Here is a 22,140-nt window from a genome sequence, read left to right on the forward strand (position 1 = left end):
AACCTCGGAGAGACTTTCAAGGTCTTGACTTGGAATTTCGGGATCGTTACGCATTGAATTTATTTATTTTTTAAATCCGATTGTCTATTATGTCGCGATTTATTGATTGTCATCATGGCGGATTTTGTTGTAATTATTGAATATTTGACCGCCCGACAATTACTAGGAACATTAGGGTTTGGAAAGCAACTCTGGAAATTTCTCTCAAGAGTTGCCAAATCTCAATACGTGTTAAATAATTTCCAAATGTCAAGACGTGATCATTTAATGATGAATCAAATATTTTCATAAGTTACCAGAAATTATCTATTATTAAATAAAATTCATCGTATGTAGAATGTATTGAATAAATGTCGCGATAAGTTTTTGGGATTAATTTGCAGAAAAGTCATAATGTCAAGACTCATTAAAAGTTGTTTTAGTAACGATTTTTTTTACCTTTTAGGAAATGCCGCCATCCATGATTTTTCAGATATCCATAAGTTTTATTTTGGAGAATGGGTGAAATTAACAAAAAAAAATTCATCCTTAAGTGTTCCCTACATTACATTCTCGAACATCTCTAGTTTCAAAATATATTTCATTACGCGCTTGAGTTTCAAGAAAAGTATATTTTGAATCATAATTTCACAATCGTCCCAAAAAAAATCGCAATTTCGCGGGACTCACGCTTTGACTTTTCAATTTTAATTTGAACAACCCTACTTGTAATTTTTTTACTTTCGCCTTCGTTCTGCGGAAATCGTACTTGTACTTTTATTTAACCCGAATATTTGTCGTCTTTCATGATTAAATGCGCTTTCCTAATTCCTCAAAATTCCTTCGCACCAAAGATACAAATTCTTCATCTATCTTTAAATTTTTTTTTTCGGAAACTCGAGATTATTGCACACGAGGATGAATATTGTGATCAAAGTCTCCGGATTTTAGACCCACTAGAAGTAGACACATACCTTAATTATTGTTAGATATACCTAAATCCACGCATATCTCGCGTGAATAATAGTAGGATGGCAACATCAATTGCAAGCCTAAGGGTGTGATCCTAACTACATATATTTTTTTTCTTGTAGGGTACTCAAGAGCGGAAAAAGCTTTTCCTTATTCAAGCACGGCTCCAAAAGAAACTACCTTGTAAAGGGTGTCCAAAAAGATTACGGTCCATATCATCATAAAATCGATCGACATTTTGGGCGAGCTTCTAGCCCCTTCGAGGCACCATCGGATTGAAAAGTAAAACCCTGCGATCTTCCGGGCCGAGATTTATCGAACGATCGGGATCTGTTGTAATTTTCAATTCGATGGCTCTTCTAGAAACCGAATAATCGCCTCGAGATTTTACCCCGAATTAGCTTCGATAATCTACCGAGTGGATAACCACGGATCCAGCCTAAGGACTTTCACCAGCTAATCACAGCTTTTACCTTTTCCAAAAGAGAGAAACAAATCCCCCCCTATTTTTGGTCCTGCCAAAGAAGGGAGAATCCCTAGTCCTCCGACGCGAAAAAGATAGCTTCGGAGGCAAATAGGGAAGAGAATTGGAAAAGGCCATGCCAACCCTAATTTTCAGCCTTACCCTTAAAGAACAAACTGACAAAATCTCTCTCTGCTTAAAATATGAAATCTGACTCATTCGCAGGCCGATATATCTCACAACCTCGCCCGCCCCCACTTGGAATTGAATTCCTTCGCTTTCCCTCTTGCCATGTCATGTGAGTAAACAAACCAAGATCAAGAAAAGCTCTGTCAGTCTCTCTCTCTCTCTCTCTCTCTCTCTCCGTAAACAGAAACCCTCCTCTGACCCGATAGTTCAGTCACAAAATCTGCATGTGTACGTTGCTGCTTACCGCGTCCCCAAGGCTCTTCCACCTCTATCTTTAACGCTCGTTCAAGCCAAGCCATCATTATTAATAGGTAGTGCCAGAGAGAGAGAGAGAGAGAGAGAGAGGGGGAGGGAGGGAGCGAGGGATCCGAGCACCTTTTCCAAGTTTTTCAGTTACTGAGGACCCCCCCACACTGCTTTTAATTAATTCCATCCGAGTCGATTAATTGAAACCCAAGTCACCCTCTTCCGAGTCTTCTCTCTCTCTATATATAACGTTCCATCCACCCTTTGGCCTTCTTCATATGTCCCCTCAGATCCTAGGACAAAACCAATAGAGGAGGAGGAGGAGGAGGAGAAACAGGGAGAGTTCTTGAACGGCTCTCTTGAAGGAGATCAACGCGGAGGCTGTTCGGCTTTGAAGCAGAATCGGTTGAAAGAAGGCTTTTGGGGAAGTGGGTATCAGTTTAATTGGTGTGGTGTTGTTACAGAAGGGAGAGAAATGGCCATCCAAGCGCAGTTGTATCCTGGGAATAACGTTGGCGTTGGGTTGCCACCGTGGGGCTCTTCTCAAGGTTATGGTGTTGCGGCCAACCACAATGGTTGTGGGTACGACTATGGCTTTTCCGGGATGAAACAGAGAGAGCAGCAGCAATTGCAATTGGAGTTGTTCTTGCAGCAGCAACTGCAGAATCATGACCAGAGGAGCAATGGAAACTGGTGTTTTGACAACACCTCGCTTGTGACTGCTCCTGAAGACGGTGCATACAAGAACAATCACCTTAGCATCAACGACATGGTTCAAGCAGCAGCACCAATTGCTGCTGCTGCTGCTGCATCTTCTTCTTCTTCTTATTCCCAGAGCCTCCCTTTCCAACTCGATCCGCATGGCCAAGAAATCGACCACCTCCTCAGACTACAGGTGAGCCACATACCCGACCCGACACGGTACCATAAGATTTCTTATATTTTGCCAAATATGTGATCGACGAAGCATATGTCGGAAAGAGATTAGTTGTCCCTGACCCTGCTTTTATCTGAAGTGTTATGCACGTCGATGAAGCATTTTATGCCGTTATATTTAATTCGATTAATCTTTGGCAATTACAGAACGAGAGATTGAGGTGGCTGGTGCACGAACAGAGCAAGCGGCAAATCGAGTCGATGACGAGGAAGATCGAATTGAGAGTGCAAATCTTGTTGAGGCAGAAGGACGAAGAGATTGCGCAAGCGGCAAGAAAGGCCGCAGAGCTGGAGGAACTCCTGAGGAGGCTAGAGGTGGAGGGCCAGGAGTGGCAAAGGGTGGCCCGAGAGAACGAGGCCATGGCCGCGTCGCTGAGCAACGCGCTCGAGCAGCTGAAGGACAGCGCCTGTTGCAGGACTTCGAGCTCGTGCAGCAGCAACGGAAATGTAGGGGAAGACGACGCAGAGTCGTGCTGTCACGTGATGACGAACACGAATCCGAACAGGGAGAGTGGTAAACCAGGAACTGGCGAGGATGGCGCTGGAATTTGCAGGAACTGCAACGCGAGAGAGTCGTCGGTGCTGTTCATGCCTTGCCGGCACATCGGATGCTGCATGGTGTGTGAGCCTCTTCTGGGTTCTTGTCCCGTTTGCAGAATGGTGAAGAAAGCTAGCGAGGCGGTACTGTTCTTCTAGGATTTCTTTCTTTCTCTTCTGGGTTATCATTCGTTAGTTCATTTTCATTTTTTTATCTTATGTTTTGGTGAATTCCAAAGAGCTAGGGTTAGATTATGGGAGGCTCTTGCTTTTACATTTGTGAAGATGATGGTGGAGGAGCCAGAGCCTTCTTGAGATGGATGATGCAAAAGGATCGTTTTCTGTGTTGGACAAACTAAAATTTTTTTATTCTTTTCAAACGAGTCTCTCTTTGCTTAGGTAATTCCAAGGCAATGTCTTTTTCCTTGGAATATGTATGTGTGAATTTGGAGTAAGCATCTTGTCATCTAACTCTAATAGACTTTGGCTGAATTGATTTGACAGTATAAAAATATTACGGCACCGACAGATTATTGAAAATTCAGTAGTTGTTTCTTGACGTTGCCTCTTTTGACGCTTAAAGGAAAGGCTACATGGTGAAGGTGATTGTTTGCGGTCTCTTGTGTTAGTAGAGTTCAAGTCGAGTTGGTGTTTGTGTTATTTGATCCATATTTTGTTTTTCGTGCAATCAGATCACTGAACTTTCTCAATTTATGCGATGTGAGTCCTTTTTTTAACAGCAATCAAATTGCTGATGTGAAACCGCTGACATGCGAATAATGGACACAAAAAGGCACTATCGATGCCACATCATCGATTGCAAAAATGTCAAAACAAAAATTATACCACGCAACAACTCTCGCGTGCTTGCGGCATGCGTGCGCACGGTAGGGTGACTTGCGAGGTTTAGCATGGGTTACTATTCCCTTGACCATTGCTAAAGTTCAAATTAGAGAGTGTGGTGAAGCTCAGGGTTTGGCGAGGGTTGCCATTCTTACAACTCTCACGAAAATCTAATTATAGAGAGATAGACGGTGCTCGAGGGTGGGCTAGGGTAGTCATTCCTATAACCCACACCAAATTTATATGGAAGAGTGAGAGCGAGAGAGAGAGAGAGAGAGAGGTGCGCGGCCAAACCAGCAAAAGGGGAAAGGGGGTTGGCACCACTAGGCTAGAGCATAGGCTGGAGTAGCAATGTCGCAAGGCTCGTATAGAGGTGGGTTTCTTACCAAGTCCCCAGTGGAGTCGCCAAGCGGTCGCGACAACGACAAAGCAGCAATGTGGCCGAAATCTTGGATCGGATGTCCAAGTAAGTCCATTAGCCCAAATCCGTGGTCACCAACCTTGGGCGAATCTCGTGGTGGCAATGATCTATGCAAGCCTCCTTCATTGATAAAGGGAGGGGGGAATGGTGATGGTGGCTCGCCATGAGCACGATGGTAGTGGCAGAGGTCTTGACGTGTGCGAGAGAGAAAGAGAATTCATGATTCGTGTATTTTTTTAAGGTGAAATCTATAAAAATAGAGGCAAATTTAGTCATACTGAGAATTCTTATCCTTAAGTTAATAACTTGATTTGGGGAAGTTTCAATGACTTCAATTCGAAGATGGGGATACCAGATGTATTTGTTTGGCAATACACAAAATCACAAGAATCCGAAAAGTCATCAGGCAATCCCTATGAGATATTTTCGTGACGCATATGCGCAGCACTCAAATATTCTTAGGTAACCCCATCATAGGCTTTACAATCGTGTTAGAAAGATGCATCCAACTTGGTCATGTACAGCGACATCAACACTCAAATGTCCAATGTTCGAAAAGATCACCCTAGAAAGCCGCGAATACCGGTGGTGGTGTTCGGGAGAATAAGGATCACAGTCCCTTTGTGGGGAATGTGCTCCACCAGCTGATCCTGATTTTTTCGAAGGATATCGCATGCAACGAAAGGAAAATGAGTACCGAAATTGGACTTTTCTTTCCATGCATTATGCTTCTTACTATCATTCCAAAGAGCGCGTGCGGGAAGGGAATGAAATGGAATAGAATGGAATGGAAATGGACCCGCCCTAAGGGCGAATCATTGAATCCAAGACCCTAACGAGGAGCCGCACATGTGAAAGCTCTCTCAATGGGATGGAATTATTCGGAAAAAAAGAAAACGCATTACAACAAGCTCCGGGCATGCAAAAGCTCAATGATTTTCGGCCGTTGTATCATGTGGGATGCACGTCATCTAGACCATCGAGATCCACCGGGCTCATGCGTGCTTGGTTCGTGCTACTGTGGCTCGATCAGTAATGGAAATTTAAGGATAATCAAGTCATGCGAGATAGTCGAGTCGAATTTTCTTCAAAGGATATGTCACATTTTGGTAGGTTTCTGAGAGAATATCTACTCATTTTAGGGTTTGAATTTTTGTAGTCAGCCGCCATTTTATGAGCAAGAAGCACCCAATCAATTTCGTAATTTAGACCACGAAACCTGCACGCATGTTCACATGACGGCAGTGATAATGAGAAGATTATGTTGTATGAATTGAAAGAATAATTCTTCGTTGAATCGGCTCTCAGTCCATGGAAACAAGCTAGCTTTAATTATTATCAAGTCAATGGAAATCATGCACGTTTATTTTTATTATGATACTATTTTTTTGCCATTTTGAACAAGACAATCAACAACTTGACCCCCTCTCTCTAGAAGATGTAGAGATAGGATCCAATCAACATTTGAAGCAACGGGATGAAAACTATACTTATTGGTCCTAAAAGTTGAGTTAGAAATGTCGATCGGTTGGGCTAGTCTTAGACTGGTCAAAAGTTGGAAAAATTAGCCAATCAATCCTAAACTTATTGTAGAGATATCAATTCAGTCATAAGCTTTCTAATTTTGTTAATTTAGTTCCAAACCTTTGTGCGACATTCCAATATAATCCTTCAAACCAATTGTCATTGAATGTGGCTGACCTGGCTGTTTAGTCATTGCCGGCCGTCCTACGTGGCACACGACGTTCATAATTTTTGGCTAAAATTGGCTAAAAGGACAATATTGGAATTTCATGCAAAAGTTTAGGACTAAATTGGTAAAATTGAGAAATTTAAGACTGAATTGGCATCTGTACAATAAATTTATGACTAATTGAACAATTTCCCCAGAGTTTAATAAACCTATAACATAAATTTTTTTGATTTTGGGGTTGGAATAACGGATTATAATGACGCCTAATAACGATAAGGAACTTGTTCTCTAGGGGAAAATTCACTATTAGGGATAGGGTCACATGGTTTAATTTGATTAATTAGCATATAATCAGATTCTTGATGTGTATTTGTCACCTTTCGGTGTATGTTTGTGAGCCCAACATGCGTAAAATTGGTATTGTGACCTAATAATTTTATGTTTTTGTTGCAATTGAATGCACATTCCGTTTGACACAAGTAGCAATCTAACGTAGTTTTTAAGTTTTGATCGACTTTTATCATGATGGAAAGTGGCTAAGATCTATAAACGAGAAGGTGCATCTCGTGAAATGTAAAACTTATGAGAATTAGGGTTAGTGTGTTTAATGAAAAATCATTTTTTCAAATTAGACTTTCCAGCATTTGTATGACATAAAACTACTCAGACCGACGGAAAGCGTTTTCCATGCCTAAAAACAATTAAGTTTTGATTGTGGAAAATGATTTTCTTTTCTAACGAGAAGAAAATTATTTTCCCCAATTTCTTGCTTTCGCGTAGGTCCCTTTAATATCTATTTCATATCTCTCATTAATTTTTTCTTTTTCTTTTATAATAATTCTTATATGTTTTTTTCATAAATCTTTTCAAATGTTCTTCTACATTCCCAAAGAAACGCAATATTTATATTTTACAAATTCGATTCATAATTTCGTTCTTAATTTCTTTGTAATACATGTTATTTTGATGGATTACAGAATAAACACAAAAGATGTTGATTCCAATTTGTTAGTTATCACATCTCATTTGACACAATATAGGCTGCGTTTAGTGTAATATTATCAAATACCATAAAATCAATTTTTCAACTTATTTTCAACACTCTCACCTGAAAAAAAAATTTCAACACAAATAAACACCAAAAAAAGTTTACTTTCTTTGAAATTGAATTTCCTAAAATATTTTCCCATGACAAGAAATTTACAATGAAATAAACAACCCTTTAGAATGCAATTGATATTGAAGATTGATTGATATTCATAACAAAAAGAGTATAGGACAAAAGGTTGCAACCTTTTGGATTGAAGGTAATTTTGGGAATAAAAAAGGTTAAAAAAAGGGGGGAAATGACACAAATAGTCCCGTACTTTGGTCAAATATGCATTGTTATCCCTGAACTTTTAATTTGTTCAATGTAGTCTCTGAACTTTGGTCAAATGTGCAATATTGTCCCTGAACTTTTAATTTGTTTAATGTGATACTTGAACCTTGGTCTAATAAACATTGTAGTCCTTGAACTTTAAAAATTTTCATATCGTCTAATGATTATATTCATTTACCAATTCAAAGACTATATTGAAAAAATTAAAGGACTAGGGATGGAATTGCACATTGAACCAAATTTTAGGGACTACATTGTACAGATTAAAAGTTTAGGGACGACATTGCACATTAAACTATAATTTAGAAACTATTTGTGCTATTACCCCAAAACAATAGGAGGAACTCCGAATTTCCTTATATTTTTTTTAAGTATCTATAATTCCTATTTATAATTATGTACTCACCAAATAAATGATAAAATGTATATCTATTGGTCTTCTATTTCAAATAAACCTAAAATAAAGAATATGTTTATTTTTCAACTATATTTTGGGAAAAATGAAAGCAAATTTTTTTTTTTTGTAATAGAGGATTGGATGGTATACAAGCCAGCTTTGGTGCACCCAATCTGGTTCACCTCCTCGGACAATTTTAAGTTCACATCACCTCACGTCGGTCTGATGCATGTAGAATTTTACTCTCGCAATGCTCCCGACAAGGTTTGAACCTAAGACTTAAAGAAGCAAACTCTCTTGTCATTTGTACTGATACTTTATTGGTAATAGGTCTACTTTTGGTCGTATCATTATTAAATTTTCAATAAGACTTACTTATGCTAGCAATTGCATCGATTGTCCGAAAATAATTAAACTAAGTTATGAAGTACGTAATTAACCATTGAGTTCATTTTATTCATATATGAATTTGAAAGTTGATGGAGGAAAATAGTTGATATGCTCCCTTGAAATCAATGTAAAGAATAGTGAATGGAATTCTGTGGTGATGCGACATGCGTCTTATTTAATCGAAAACTTTCTATGTCCCCACTTCTCTAATTTCATGTTAAATTTCAGTCTAAATTCTCTACAGTAAATAACAGAATTACAGATAGTTTTCATAATCCGGTTCAATATCAACTTTCCAGTTAACATTAATCTGTTAATTAACAAGCAAAACTTGTTAATCGTGCATTACCTCTATCATTATTATTATTAGCAAAAGCAAAATCACGGAAAACATGAGGAAAACCCTCGAGTTGATTGTGGAGGGCCAATTTTATTGAATACCTCATCCTATTTCGAGGAATCAAATGGCCTAAAAAACATATGCCAACCCAAATAGCACCCCCAAAGACTCCATTTGCCTTCTGGGTTGCTACATGGCCCAAAACCTGCAAGGGTTCCAAGTTTCTCGAAAAATAAATAATTCGGACAAGATTTTCATAAAAATAATCGCTTGTATTACTTGCAAAAAAAAGAACAAATAGTATTTTATTGTCCACGAAAATGTTTAGACATAAATTGTTGTCGATAATGAAAACAATTTTGCACCGATTAATTATTTCAAAATATACAAGCGATCATTTTTAGGAAAGTGTTCTCCAAATCATTTATTTTTCGCAATATAAACGGAGAAACTCTGCTTTGGCGTAAACCACTTTAGACTCCATTACCTTCAGAGTAGTTTTTCTAAGAGGATGCATCTCCCATATATTTCACGTTGTTCCTGATAACTCTCAGCTTTGTTATCAGTGCATGAACTCCTCATCCTGCAATGTACAGATCATATCTATGTGAGATCGTGGATATGCTGTTTTCTGTTGAGTTTTGCGATCGTGCCGGCTTTGTAGCTGTATCGCATCTATGAATATCCTTGCTTTCAACGAGATTATTATTGATTTCGTTCAGTCACGCGCATCGCGCGGGTCAACACCTAGTAAGCTTCTTCACGATGACTTTACAGAACAAGAGATGGTGCAATTGAGACTACAGGTCCAACTGTATGGAGCCTAAAACATGTATCAAGCACTTCTGAGTTATGTGTAGGAGTGGAAGTCATGGACTTTATCCTCTGGTAGATCGCTTAATTTGGTCGGTATTAACTCTTCCAGTATCAGTACCAACAACTGAGCGTTCGTTTTCATTTTCCAACGATTGAACGTTGTTATAAATAGGATTAGAATCGAGGTGAGAGATGATTATCCAGCAGATTGCCCGATTACTTACATTGAGAGGAGAGTCTTGTTAAGTTCGATACATGCTCAATTCTTAACGAATTCTACCACACAAAAGAGGGTCGCGCACGGACTTCGGTGATTAGGCACAAAAGTATCCGTTATTTCTTATCGATTCTTGTTTAATTCTAATGAATTTTCTTGATTCTCTTTACATTGTAGTTATTTCATCAACAACTTCGTTATGATGGATGATACTTTGCTTGGCCTGCCAAATACTAAACTTCTGGATCCATCCTGCCGGCAGTGCTCGTAGAGTAAGACCGGGCAGCGATCATGCCCAAGCAATTTGATCGAACCCGTGCTCCGAAAGCTACTCTTGATTTCCTCCATGTCAGGTATGTATTCAGTTTCAGCAGAAGAAGGCTGGGAGAAATGAGTAACAAAAAAGGAAACACCAGCAAGTTTTCTATCTTGTCATTTAGTAGTTATATTAGTGAATTGCAGAATTGCCCGACCTCGGATCGTGTCAGCTATGTAATTGTAGCACGTTAAGAACCAGTATTTTAGGTCTAACTTGACATATTTTAAGGACTGTGACCAATGTTGCGCCATTGATCTATCATGGGTTTTTCCTAGGGCGAACTAGGCAAGTAGATTGTGAGCAAGACATATACACACCAAACTAGCAGAAGCAATGCCCAGAACCAAGATAGAAACAAGTTCATCAAATAACCAAGGTCAAAGAATTCATAAACTAGGACTAGGAGAAAACTCCCGAGGAAAACTACCCACATTCCGACCATGAAAGAAAACCGAGTATAATCCAGAGTGACTAGGAGAGAACTCTAGCTATTGACTCTATTGACAAGCGAGATGTACTTGAGCAAGAAGCAACAGACCTCGCACAGGGCAATCGCGCCGCTCAGGTTGATATCGAGGCCGGTCTTCTCTTCCTCCAGGGCCCGGCGCTTGCAGTCGGACTCATCTAGCTGCTTCCTCAGCTCCTCCGTCTCACCCCCAAGCCGAGCATTCTCCTCCAGGGCCTGGCGCTTGCACTCTGACTCCTCGAGCTGCTTTCTCACCTCCTCCACCTCGGCCTCGAGCCAAGCATTCTCCTCCTGGAGGAGGCCCTTGCTCTCACTGTACTCGAGGCAGCACTCCGTCTCAGCCCCAAGCCGAGCATACTCCTCCAGGGCCTGGCGATTGCACTCGTACTCCTCGAGCTGCTTTCTCAACTCCTCCACCTTCGCCTCGAGCCAAGCATTCTCCTCCTGGAGGAGGCCCTTGCTCTCGCTGTGCTCGAGGCAGCACTCCGTCTCGGCCCCAAGCCGAGCATTCTCCTCCAGGGCCTGGCACTTGCACTTGGACTCCTCGAGCTGCTTTCTCAACTCCTCCACCTCCGCCTCTAGCCAAGCATTCTCCTCCTGGAGGAGGCCCTTGCTCTCGCTGTACTCGAGGCAGCACTCCTTGTAGTACTCCGCACACGAGGCCTCGTTTCGTTTCTTCCCGGCCAAGTTGAAAGCGTTGTGGCAGAGAGCTTTGAAGCTATAGCGAAGCAGCTCCCATTCTTCCCGGTCAGTGTCATAGCGGGCAGTCAGGTCCTCGAGCTTCGAGGCAAGTTGGAGATTCTCCGTGGTCAGCTGGTGGATGTCCTCGCTGTATCCACCCGCGAGCTGTTGGTACATATTGACTGCGCCCACGGCCTTGTCCAGCTCCTCCAGTAGATACTCCCTTTCGTGTGCCCAAGGGCTCTCGTAGTATCCTCCTCCCGGGCTGTAGGAGTCTTCTTCGCCCCTAATTTCTAAGTACTCGCGAGACAACCCAACCGTAGGTGTTGGCGGCGGTGCCCGTATATGCCTCGGTTTCTTCGAAGGACGCGATTCGTCTTGCGCGCCGCTCTCTTGTGGCCGCATGAAGGGCGGTTCCCCGGGGCTTCCCCTTCCACTCATTGCTTGTGAAGTGTCCAGCACCTCCTGATCATTGGCTTCACAGCGAGCAGCCGAATTAGCAGTCTGCTCCAACTTATCAACATGTCCCTTAGCAGTCTCTGCCAACTTATCAACCTGTCCCTCGGAAGTCTTCTCTTTGAGGCCCACGGCTTCCGCTGGCTTCGGGTTCCGCTTGGCTTTGGTGGTCTTTTTCTTTACAGGCTTAGCGACGCTGTTTCCTTCTTCACTCTTCTCGGTTTCCCAATCAACTATTCTTGCCCAAACCTTTTCTTCCCGAAACAATCAAAGGTAAAGGTTTAAGCCAAATCGAAACAGCAGACTACGACTTTTGGACAATAAACGATTAACAAATCTTAGGATTCAAAAGCTTTAATAATCGAAATACGTAAGTTACGAAAACCATTAACACGAATTGGCTATACACCTTTCTTTCGAGTATAGGATCTTGAACGCTCTTTTTGGTGTTAGGGTTTCAATCTTTTACAATATGTAAGGCAACATCGTCCATACGAGATGACCTAGCGCTATAACATATTAGATGTCCTTAATCACGAGCGACACATGACATTTCTTGATTCACGATGAGTTCAAACATGCACTCCTACTTTCGTGATGAGTTCGATTCACATCGATCAATTATATTGAAGAGAGAGAGAGAGCTCACTTTAGCGACCTCTCCAGACTGCTTGGCCCACCACGCCAGCAATAGGCGAATCCCGCTCGAAACCTCGAAAAGGAGGAAGGACGTTGCGGCGAGACGTGTCGGCCGCCCGAATACCAAGTAGGCCTCGAGAAGGATCGCTGCGACGTGCTCCGCGGTGATGAGAATCCACGAATCGCCCTTCAATTCCTACACCCAAATAATCACAAACCAAGCACACAGTCACGTTAGCAACACAGAACCATCGATCGCAAGCCGATCAGTAACACGCGAGAGCCCTAGAACTGCACAATGTATTAAGCTCGACGCATTCGTTGCGCTCACCGGACAATCCCATTGGACGACCGAGCGCACGAAAGACAAGGCCTGGAAGGCGAGCGAGAGCATGAAGCCCGGGAACCAAGACGCCGGGGATACCGCCGCTGACGTGTAGGCGCAGAAGAACACCACCCGCTCCAACCAGAAGATAATTCGGGATCCTAGCTCCAGACTTGAAGCCATGGTTGGAGCCATGGCTGATCAAGTGTGCAAGGAGCTAGGGTTTAAGCCTTAAGGTATGTTGAAGAGGAAGGCTTATATACATGAGTGTGCGCGTGTTGAGCGCGGGCATATCGAATGCGGAATATGTTTGGATTACTTTGGGAAGTAAGAGAGATTGCACTTGGATTACGATGGACTCTAGCTAGCATCGATATCCTTCGATGATCGATATTGAATCCTTGCGGATATCATCACTTTCCGCTTATATTTCTGTTTGTTTAGGCTTTGGAATTAGTTGAAATCAAAAGGGGGGAAATTGGAGCGAGGGAGAGGGAGAGAGAGAGAGGAGTAATTTTGGAGAATCCTACGTGTGAAAATTCTTGATCGGTCCTGAACCTTCCGTATTTAGATGAGATGGCCATACAGAAGTTTCAATGGAGATAGAGAGAGAGAGAGAAAGTGGGACCCATATGACACGCGGCGCCACGTGTCGTGCATTGAATGGTCCGGCCCCTCCCTTGGTGACGTGGAGGGGCCGGCCCTACTCATTATTTTCTCTCAAATGGGACCCACCCAATTTTTAGGATTCCTTTGACTTCTTTATTTTTTTTGTTGGGATATTTTTAGATATGATCACGGATATGGAGAAAAAATCCTATAAGTTCAAAAGTTCGGACTAGCCCCATCGAATTGGTCTCGATTTTTTTGGCACGAGATTAGGTCAGGACAGGGGGTATGTTTTTTTATTTGCATTTCGAATCGGTACGGTACCTGAGATGCCTACGCTTAAATAAATTCAGACCTACCCAAAACGATTCAAAAGACAAAGTTTATATTTAAAAATAAGGAGATAAAGATTTAAAAATAAATCTTGTTTCATTTGTGGACCTCCATTAGCCATAAAGAATTAATAATCGAACAATAAGGAGTCATATAATAGTGTGGTATTAAGTATGGTCCAAGTCACTTTTTCTTTATTTAGGACCCAAGCACATAGCGATCCTAACTTGGTTTATATTGATTGGAATAAAAACTCTCTTCAAGTCTTGTTGGCTTCGCCTGTTTGTACCCCCGAGTGGTCCGGCATCCAATTCCAACCGCCACACATTTAAAGGATTCACTTGAAAGTCAACTATGAAAACATCAAATATTATTCATTTGTTTCACGAAAAATCAACAATTGAAGAATGTTTTTCTTAATATTCTATCGTTCATATGCTCAAATAAAAGAGTTAAACATCAGGAGAATTTTTTTTTTCCAATTGCTCATCTTTCGAGATACAATGAAAGAACATAAAAGATTTTCTCTTCTGCATCTCTCACTATTTTGATCGTTTCTCTTCATCTGCCACAAAAACTCAATCCATTGAATTTAGTTTTGACATGCCAAAAATAAAATTTGCCTTATAATATATTAAAACTAAATCACCAGAATATAAATTCCATCGTGGCAACGTATGAAACCGACCCAATGAATTTGGTTTAGATATTAATATGATCAGTTTCTAGTGTTCCCACATACCTATTTAATTCCGCATGAATTTTTCATTAACTCGAGAAGATACGTCCTTTGAAAATAAATTATTATGATAAAGTTGTCATCTCTAAACCTATTATATCCATGACAAGATGGAATTCTTACATGTTGACAATTTTAAAATCTTCAAAGCTTGATAAAATTATAAAACTGTACGAAATTTATATAAAAAAGTATGAGATCTCAAGTAAAAATTTGTTGGACATGACCTTTCAATCTTTGTGTGATGGTTGAATTGAATTGTCATATCAGGTACCAATCATGCCAAATTGGCTTTAAGGACTAAATTAGTTCTATTCAAGGAGCATGACCAAGTGACCCAAAAATAAAATTTAAAAAGCTAAATTTAATATTGATGGACGGTACATGGATTTTTTTTTATCAGAAAAGAAAGAAAGCAAAAGGCAGTACGGTATGCATATGTGAAACATCAATGATGAGAAAGTAATTCATAAATCTAGTACATAAAAAAAAATTGAATATCGATCTCGAATTCAATGGGACCCACGGTCCATATTTAGTTTGGTATATGAACTACCACCTATTACAATAATTTCTCATAAATGACTCTTACATTTGGCAACCACACAGTTTCTAATATGGTCTCCACATCCTTTGGACTCCTCTTTAGGACCAGGCGGTGCGACTCAACAGAATCAATGTTCAAATGCCAAGCATGTATTATAGATTTTTAGAAGTTAAAGATCCGTATATTTTGCGGAAAATAAATTATTTGAAAAATATTTTTTTAAAAAATGATTTCTTATATCTCTTAGAAAAATAAATAAATAAAAATTGTTTACGTCCTCCTAAAAAGGTATGTAAATGATGATAAGCTTTTTTAAGTCAACTAGGGTTAAAAAGATAATTATATGACGATAAAGCAAAGAAAAAAAGGAGCTTAAGGAATTCAAACAAAATGGGGGTGGCCGAGAGGCAAGGACAAGTGCCACAAGTGCCGGCCAAGGTTGCCGGCACCACCACCTGCGAACCTCCCACGGGGCAATCACACGTGAGTGGGTGGCTAAGTAGCACCAATACTAACACGATACGCTGACGCGTTATTTCTCAAAATATAAAGAATTCTGACACGTTAGGAGACGTTATATATTAAATGTATATTTTTATATATACATGATAGATTATCATTTTCATGATTATTTCAATCAAATTAATTTGATTCAAATCCATAAATAACTAAATAATAAAAAAAGAGCCTAGTTAGAATTTACATTAAAAACATTAATCCACCATTTGCTAATATCATCCATTGTTTCGAATTGACAAATTCAACTGCATTCCATTTTCATAATCCATAAAACTTGGCGAGAGAAGAAAAAAGCAATCCACGTTCCACCATTAAACTTAAATTTAACAATAAGTAAAAAAAAAATCCACATCTCACCATTAAATTTAACCCTAATTTATTGAAAATGTTTAAAATTGACCTCGTGAGTGTCAGGATGCTAGACTCGCGTATCACTGGCGTGTCCGAAACGCTGACCACGTGTCGGATGTCTGATACATGTTGACCACGTGTCGATTGTAGGGAAAATTATCCAAAAAGTCCTAAACCTATTGCATTTTTACCAATTCAGTCCTAAACCTTTTCAATTCTTGCTAATTGAGTCCATCCGGCCAATTTTGACCGGCCGACGCTGATGTGGCCGCCGGGTGTCTAGCCAATGCTGATGTGGCAATTTTTAGATATTTTTTTCGAATTTTAATTTTTTTCTTTTTATTCTTTTCTACCCTTCTTCCCTCTTGTCAGCCTCTTGCAAAGCTCGCTCACCGTTGCTAGGCTGACCTCGCCCAGCCAAGGAGAGGCCGACCTCGCCATCGCTGGGCAAGGTTGCCCAGGTAGCGGCGGGTGAGGTTCACCCTCGCCAGTGGCCGGCGGGGGCGAGCTTCACCAGAGGCCAGCGAGGTCCGTGCCTCTTTAGCCGATTCGGCGACCGGCCAAAGGCAAGAAGGGCAAAAGAAAAGAAAAGAAAAGAAAAACAAGAAAAATATATGAAAAAATTGCTACATCAGCGTTGGCCGGTGGTCACGTCAGCGCCGGTCGGTCAAAATTGGCCGGATGGACTCAATTGGCAAGAAGTGAAAATGTTTAGGACTGAATTGACAAACTTAAAAGGTTTAGGACTAAATTGATAAAAGTGCAATAAATTTAAAACTTTTTAGATAATTTTCCCGTCAATCGCATGCTCAACACCTACACGAAGTTCTAGTGAGAGTGCCCATGCTTCCCAAGTAGGTGCGGGGTGGCCAAGACTTTATAGTAATTCAAACAAAAACGAGGGGGTGGCCGAGAGGTGAGGACAACGGGCGCCACAAGCGCCGGCCGAGGTCGCCGGCAACACCACCTGCTAACCTCCCGCGGGGGGCAAACCGCACGCGCGAGTGCGTCGGTCGTTTCTTTTTTGGCGGGTCCACAAGGGGGAAACACACGGACAAAGACCCCTCACACCAATTTCTACCCATGAATTAAGGGTGGTTTAGGGTTTAATACGAGCACGTGCGACATCACTTCCCCCACGCACCCCCGTGCGCCTTAGCCTTTGCTGCCCTCCGTTAAGAAACAAGAAAAGAGCTTGTCTTTCTTCTGTGTGGGATGGAGCGACATCTCTTTCGTCTGCTTTGCTTTCTGGGTCAGGGCATTTCTGCTTCGGATCACCATAATTGCAAGCGCAAAACGTGTTTAATCTCGATTTCGATGCGCTAACTCGAGCGTTTATTGTGTTCCCATGAGCTCTCAGTGACCTGAACGTAAGTTTTGTTCACCTGTTGACTCGATCTCTGTTGTTACAATGACATATACAAATCACACCCACGTCCTCACTGCCCATGATCCTATCGTGGGTTAGCTTAGCTTAAGCTTATTAGTATCGCAACATCCGTCTCTATCTGTTACTACTACTGTCTCTGTTTCCGTCACACCAGTTCGTCTAACAAGCTGCCGATGCGACCGCTTTTGATCTGGGACTGCAGGGACGCGACGGACTCCTCCAATTTGGAAGATTCCAGCTCGATCTGACATAGGCGATCTTGGGTCTTGGCCACTCGCGCCTTTGCATCCGCGACCGCCTGTTCTTTCTCCGCCAGATCTTCCAGATGACGTTCTAGTTTTTTCTTTGTAGTCTCGAAGACGCGATCGCATTTGGCCTTCTCTACCTTGATGGCGTCGCACTGAGTGATGAGCTCCCCGGATTTTGAAAGCCTTTCGAGCACTTGGCGCAACCAATCGACCTTAATTTGCGAGGATTCCAAGTCCTTTAGAACCGCTGACATTTCTCGGAGTTTAGACTCCGTTAGCTGAGTGGTTGAGGAGGACCGGAGATCGTGGACCACGAGGCAGACGCACTCGAGGCAATAAGAACGCATGGCGATCGATTCCATGCGACAGCTCTCAGCTATATCCCCATACTTGTCAAAAATGGCCCGTAAAGTAGAGGAGACACTTTCTTTAACATAGTACTTCCCGACGGTAACTCTGGAATCCAATGCAACTGAGTGGACCTCCTCCTCACGGCTCTCTTCAGACGGACGGTCCGGATCAGAAATGCTGGAGCTCAGAGAATGGTCATGCACTCCTCTATGTTGAGTGCCTTCTTCCGCACCATTGACGGCAATGGATGAGACTACCTCAGGGGGCATGTGATGCTGATTGCTTTCCGTCTCTTTTGGTGGTTTCCACGATGTAATCTCAGTAACACCTGAACTCGAAGCTTTAACGTGACGATCTGGCTGTTGACAAAGAAGTCGGGGTGGGAGAGTGAGAAAACATAAATGCTAACAACACAAGGATGTGCATGACAAAAGAAAGGGGGGCAACGGAATGGAAAGACGAGTCCCAACGAATTCAATTAACACTGGAGTGAGTTTCAGTTCATAAAGAAGTGGGACCTGCCATAAATCAAGACGTGGCCGTATGTATCCTATTGCATACGTTATTCCATGTGCACATATACGCTATAATCATTCAGAGAGAGAGAGAGAGAGAGAGACTACTCACAGAGAGACCAAGAGCTGGTGTGGCATGTCCTGAAGTTGTAGTCAAACGAGAGGTCCCAAGTTGCCCCCTGTTGAATGAGAAGTCCTCGACATGAATCTCTCCGGAGAAAGGCACAGATGACGACACAGGATTTGTGCTCTCCAGTTCGCTTTTTGGAGAAGTTAAGTTTGCAGTAGATGACCGATCAGTGGCTACAGGGACGGTATGGACAGTTGATTTCTCATGCGCATTTGCTGGCTTGTTGTTAAAACTCGACCCCCTAGCCGTTTTCCTTCTTGAATTCTGGAAACCATCAGTTCCGACATTGTATCCTGCAACGGATAAGGGCAAAATCTTTCGGTCAATCAAACACTTGGATGTGCTGTAGTTGCAGCAGTTCCTAGACCGGCCAACATGGTGGAACTTATCATACGAGTTTAATGAAGGCTGTTTCACCGTCCTTTGATGATGACTAACGTGCAATGCACTGTCTAGATATTTATCGAGAGCATCAAATGCAAAACAAAAGATTAGCGAGTTCAACATGGCAAGTCGAAGGCGACTTCAATTCCCATTATCCATTTCCTCTACAACCAAGTGACAAACCAGAAGCCAATCAGCATAGTAAATTTACTCCCGAACTTTGAATAAAAGATACGTACATGAATAACGCTGAGCTTCAAAATAACTCAACATGACTGCAGGCCAAAATTCTATCAGTCTGATAACTAAATATTCTACTTTTTTCACCACTTGAAACAGAGGAAATTTTCCAATAGTTTTTCAAGATATCCTAGCTAAGATCACTCACGAGTCACAACATCCTTTTCAGCAGAAATTCCATTCATCAAACCCTTCACTTGTGAAATAGTTGACCTGAAAGGTCATTGGTCTCTGACCAAAGAAAAGATCCACCCGCCTCCCCTTATTCCCTCTGTTTTGTGGCAGGATGGGCAATGAAAGAACCATGTCTTTGCATCTTTCGAGTACAATACATACTACTAATAGAATAAATCTGCGACGACAATTGAGAATCAAAAGAGGACCTATGGTTTAAGAAAGCACCTGTAAAACTTTTGCTCTTGCGGGCCTTTGATGTGGCAATCTTTATGTAGCAATCTTCCACGCATCTGTGGAAAGGATTCGACGCGTTTACGCAATCTGGGTGAACTCTTTCCCTCTCAGCCATCTATTCGCAGTCGGCACTTTTCCGCTGCACATACGCAAACACTTGATCAACACACACAGTGTATGCACGGGAACGAAAAGAAACCGATGTGCCCTCAACAGCAGCATCTCGGAATTCACAGTTCGCACAACAATTCCTTTCGGCGACTGGCGAAAAAAGAGAAGAAAAGGAACGGCTTTCAGGACACGCAGGCCCTGGGTTTTAGTATGACCTTAAAATGCTTCCAAAATCAACTAATCAAGAAAAAGGAGGGGCATCCCTAGCTAAATGAATCATCAATCCATAGGCGTAAAAGTTCGACATTTCCTTTCAGAAGCTGCAAGAATTGAGCTCCATGCGCATCTATGATCGAAAGCCTTGTATCAAGGACTCTCTCTCTCTCTCTCTCTCTCTCTCTCTCTCTCTCTCTCTCTCTCTCTCTCTCTAAATTGGCGTATAACTTTCCCAGAATTTGAGGTAAAAACCGTTCCTTCGGTGCACAAGAATACAAAACAGTCCTTTGAAAAAGCTTTCGATGCTCTCTGTCATGTCCCGAAACGTTAGGCATCCAGAGAGAAGATCCAGAGTGTGGATGGTGATGGTACGAACCGAAATTCCCAATGAAACCGACGCAACCACTCCCTCCGAAACGCCGACCCCGCACTGTTCTGTTCACGAACTTCAAGAACCACGGAAAAGAACCAAGAACAGGAGCACCAGACAAGACGCCGCAAAACCACGAAATACCCAAAAGAAGGAAACAACACCAATCGAAGATAAGCATCGAAGTAACGCAAAAATAGGAGCAGAGACGGCGTCCGAAGAACGAAAAACCTTATCGAGAAGAAGAGAAGAGGAAAAGCGCTAGAACGAGAAGAACTCCGAGTCCAACTTTCTGTCCTTCCGGGGGGGTGTTCAAGAACAAGCCTTCGTTTTTCTTTCTCTGGGCGTCTGAATTCCACCCGTCGCTGTCGCGGGCTTCACGGTTTGACCGACGACGCCCGGCGACGTATGAAAGGATGCCGGGTCGTCAAACCCATCACGTAAACGCGCAGAATTCCCCCTGACCACGAGGGAAAGGTCGAACACCACGGGTTTCTGCGTTTCCCACAAGAACAAGAACAAGAACAGGAGATCTTCTTCTGTCTCTCTGTCTCTATCTATGGAAGTAGGTTCGGCCACTCTCGCCCTTGGAAGTGGGGGGCGGGACCATCTGCCAACCGTGCCACAGGAGGACGATGATGGGGTAGTTTAGAGGTCGGCAGTGGACACGCGGTACCGCGATGGACGCTCTGTGGGTGGTGGGATGGTGGGACGTTCCTTCATAAATACATGACCATCCGACGAGAATGCGTCCGTGTGGGCGGAGGAGTCCTCCTCCACTACGTGGGGATCTCGGCCTCAGAAAATATATCGTCCAAAAGAAAAAAATGGAAAATGTGTCCATAGAAAAAATCATAAAGTAAGTCTACGGCCGTGACAAATTTACTCTCCTCCAGTTTCCGTTAAATTTTACCGTCAAATTGCTGAGTTGGATGACACGTGACAGTTGACGAGTATACCAGTTTAAAGTTTGACTCATTATTTTGTCATAAATTTATCAGTTTGTGATTTTTTGTAGCATTAATCCAATTTAACGAAGGGTAAATTTGTCACAAGTGTACCAATTTGAAGTTTTTGGTGGTAAAAATATTAGCTTGGGGTAAATTTATCACAGGTGTACTAGTTTGGGATTTTTCGTGATCAAAAAATTAGTTTGGGATAAATTTGTCACAGATATATCAGTTTAGGGTTTTTCGTGGTATTAACCTATTTCTTATTATGTTGCCAAAAATCATACATTATGTATATTATGATACCAATACCCCAATTTTTTTAATCGCTAAAATCTCCAAGCTTATGGTAATGTGTGAAAAGGAATATAAAATTTTTGTCACATCAGTATAAATTTGGATATTTATGACATTAAAAGAAATTTTGGGCATTGTTGGGAAGAATTTAGGATTTTTGTTTTGTTGTAGACAAATGGTGTTTTTGTCACACCGGTATAGATTTGAGTGTTTTGGTGATGCGAAAATAAAGTTTGGGTTATTGCTATCACAACGAGTACATTTTAGGATTTATTGCGGTATCTTTTTTAAATAAAATTTTATTTTTTGGGGGAAGGGTGGAAATATGATGATTACCCAACGGAAAAACTTTAAAATGCGCACTCCTTAGTCCTCACAAAAATATTTTGAAACATAGCATCAGCGGTAAACACACGGTACGAAAATGAAGGATGTTTGGATGATATTCTCGATCATAGTAAATTTAGTGGGGGCGGTAAGTGATAACCAGAAAATACTGGGGTCAAACAAATATTTATATGAATATTGAGGAAGTTCTCTGAAAATTTCGGTGACATTACCCCCTCCATCCCTCCAAAGAAGGTTTCGTCGCAAGACAAATATTTCAAGGGAAATTATCCAATCAATTTTGGACTTATTGTATGGATGCCAATTCGGTCTTTAACTTTCTAATTTTGCTAATTTAATCATAAGCCTTTACATGAAATTCCAATGCAGTCATTC

General features: G+C 41.7%; 3 protein-coding genes across 4 annotated transcripts; 1 reads left to right on the top strand and 2 right to left on the bottom strand.

The window, feature by feature from the left end:
• The first annotated feature begins 1,667 nt into the window (after positions 1 to 1,667).
• LOC115681477 (probable BOI-related E3 ubiquitin-protein ligase 3) lies at positions 1,668 to 3,862 on the top strand. The gene is made up of 2 exons (XM_030605436.2): positions 1,668 to 2,744; positions 2,933 to 3,862. The coding sequence occupies exons 1-2, from the start codon at positions 2,325 to 2,327 to the stop codon at positions 3,479 to 3,481; spliced, it is 969 nt and encodes a 322-aa protein (XP_030461296.1). The 5' UTR covers positions 1,668 to 2,324; the 3' UTR covers positions 3,482 to 3,862.
• Positions 3,863 to 10,507: 6,645 nt separating this feature from the next.
• Positions 10,508 to 13,219, bottom strand: LOC130137463 (uncharacterized). The gene is made up of 3 exons (XM_056308797.1): positions 12,713 to 13,219; positions 12,392 to 12,577; positions 10,508 to 11,991 (listed from the first exon to the last, which is right to left on the bottom strand). The coding sequence occupies exons 1-3, from the start codon at positions 12,899 to 12,901 to the stop codon at positions 10,624 to 10,626; spliced, it is 1,743 nt and encodes a 580-aa protein (XP_056164772.1). The 5' UTR covers positions 12,902 to 13,219; the 3' UTR covers positions 10,508 to 10,623.
• A 3,897-nt stretch (positions 13,220 to 17,116) lies between these two features.
• On the bottom strand, positions 17,117 to 20,694 carry LOC115681568 (uncharacterized). Of its 2 annotated transcripts, none has more exons than XM_030605545.2 (4): positions 20,407 to 20,694; positions 19,465 to 19,612; positions 18,421 to 18,731; positions 17,117 to 18,152 (listed from the first exon to the last, which is right to left on the bottom strand). In XM_030605545.2, the coding sequence occupies exons 2-4, from the start codon at positions 19,586 to 19,588 to the stop codon at positions 17,340 to 17,342; spliced, it is 1,248 nt and encodes a 415-aa protein (XP_030461405.1). In that variant the 5' UTR covers positions 19,589 to 19,612; positions 20,407 to 20,694; the 3' UTR covers positions 17,117 to 17,339. The 2 variants fall into 2 exon arrangements, with proteins under 2 accessions (XP_030461405.1, XP_056164626.1); XM_056308651.1 differs by lacking the exon at positions 20,407 to 20,694 and adding an exon at positions 20,177 to 20,376.
• Positions 20,695 to 22,140: the final 1,446 nt, after the last annotated feature.

The sequence above is a fragment of the Syzygium oleosum genome, unplaced genomic scaffold (assembly GCF_021117445.2).
Source record: "Syzygium oleosum isolate NSW1041296 unplaced genomic scaffold, Sole_v2.1 Sole_v2.02, whole genome shotgun sequence".
Lineage (NCBI taxonomy): Eukaryota > Viridiplantae > Streptophyta > Magnoliopsida > Myrtales > Myrtaceae > Syzygium > Syzygium oleosum.

What these genes read in the sequence shown, in the direction of transcription:
- LOC115681477 (XM_030605436.2), top strand. Translation starts at nt 2,325, where the DNA reads ATGGCCATCCAAGCGCAGTTGTATCCTGGGAATAACGTTGGCGTTGGG. An exon ending in ACCACCTCCTCAGACTACAG is followed by an intron (nt 2,745 to 2,932) that starts GTGAGCCACATA and finishes TGGCAATTACAG; the next exon opens with AACGAGAGATTGAGGTGGCT.
- LOC130137463 (XM_056308797.1), bottom strand. Translation starts at nt 12,901, where the DNA reads ATGGCTCCAACCATGGCTTCAAGTCTGGAGCTAGGATCCCGAATTATC. An exon ending in TCGTCCAATGGGATTGTCCG is followed by an intron (nt 12,578 to 12,712) that starts GTGAGCGCAACG and finishes ATTTGGGTGTAG; the next exon opens with GAATTGAAGGGCGATTCGTG. An exon ending in AGTCTGGAGAGGTCGCTAAA is followed by an intron (nt 11,992 to 12,391) that starts GTGAGCTCTCTC and finishes CGGGAAGAAAAG; the next exon opens with GTTTGGGCAAGAATAGTTGA.
- LOC115681568 (XM_030605545.2), bottom strand. Translation starts at nt 19,588, where the DNA reads ATGGCTGAGAGGGAAAGAGTTCACCCAGATTGCGTAAACGCGTCGAAT. An exon ending in CAAGAGCAAAAGTTTTACAG is followed by an intron (nt 18,732 to 19,464) that starts GTGCTTTCTTAA and finishes TATCCGTTGCAG; the next exon opens with GATACAATGTCGGAACTGAT. An exon ending in CACCAGCTCTTGGTCTCTCT is followed by an intron (nt 18,153 to 18,420) that starts GTGAGTAGTCTC and finishes CTTTGTCAACAG; the next exon opens with CCAGATCGTCACGTTAAAGC.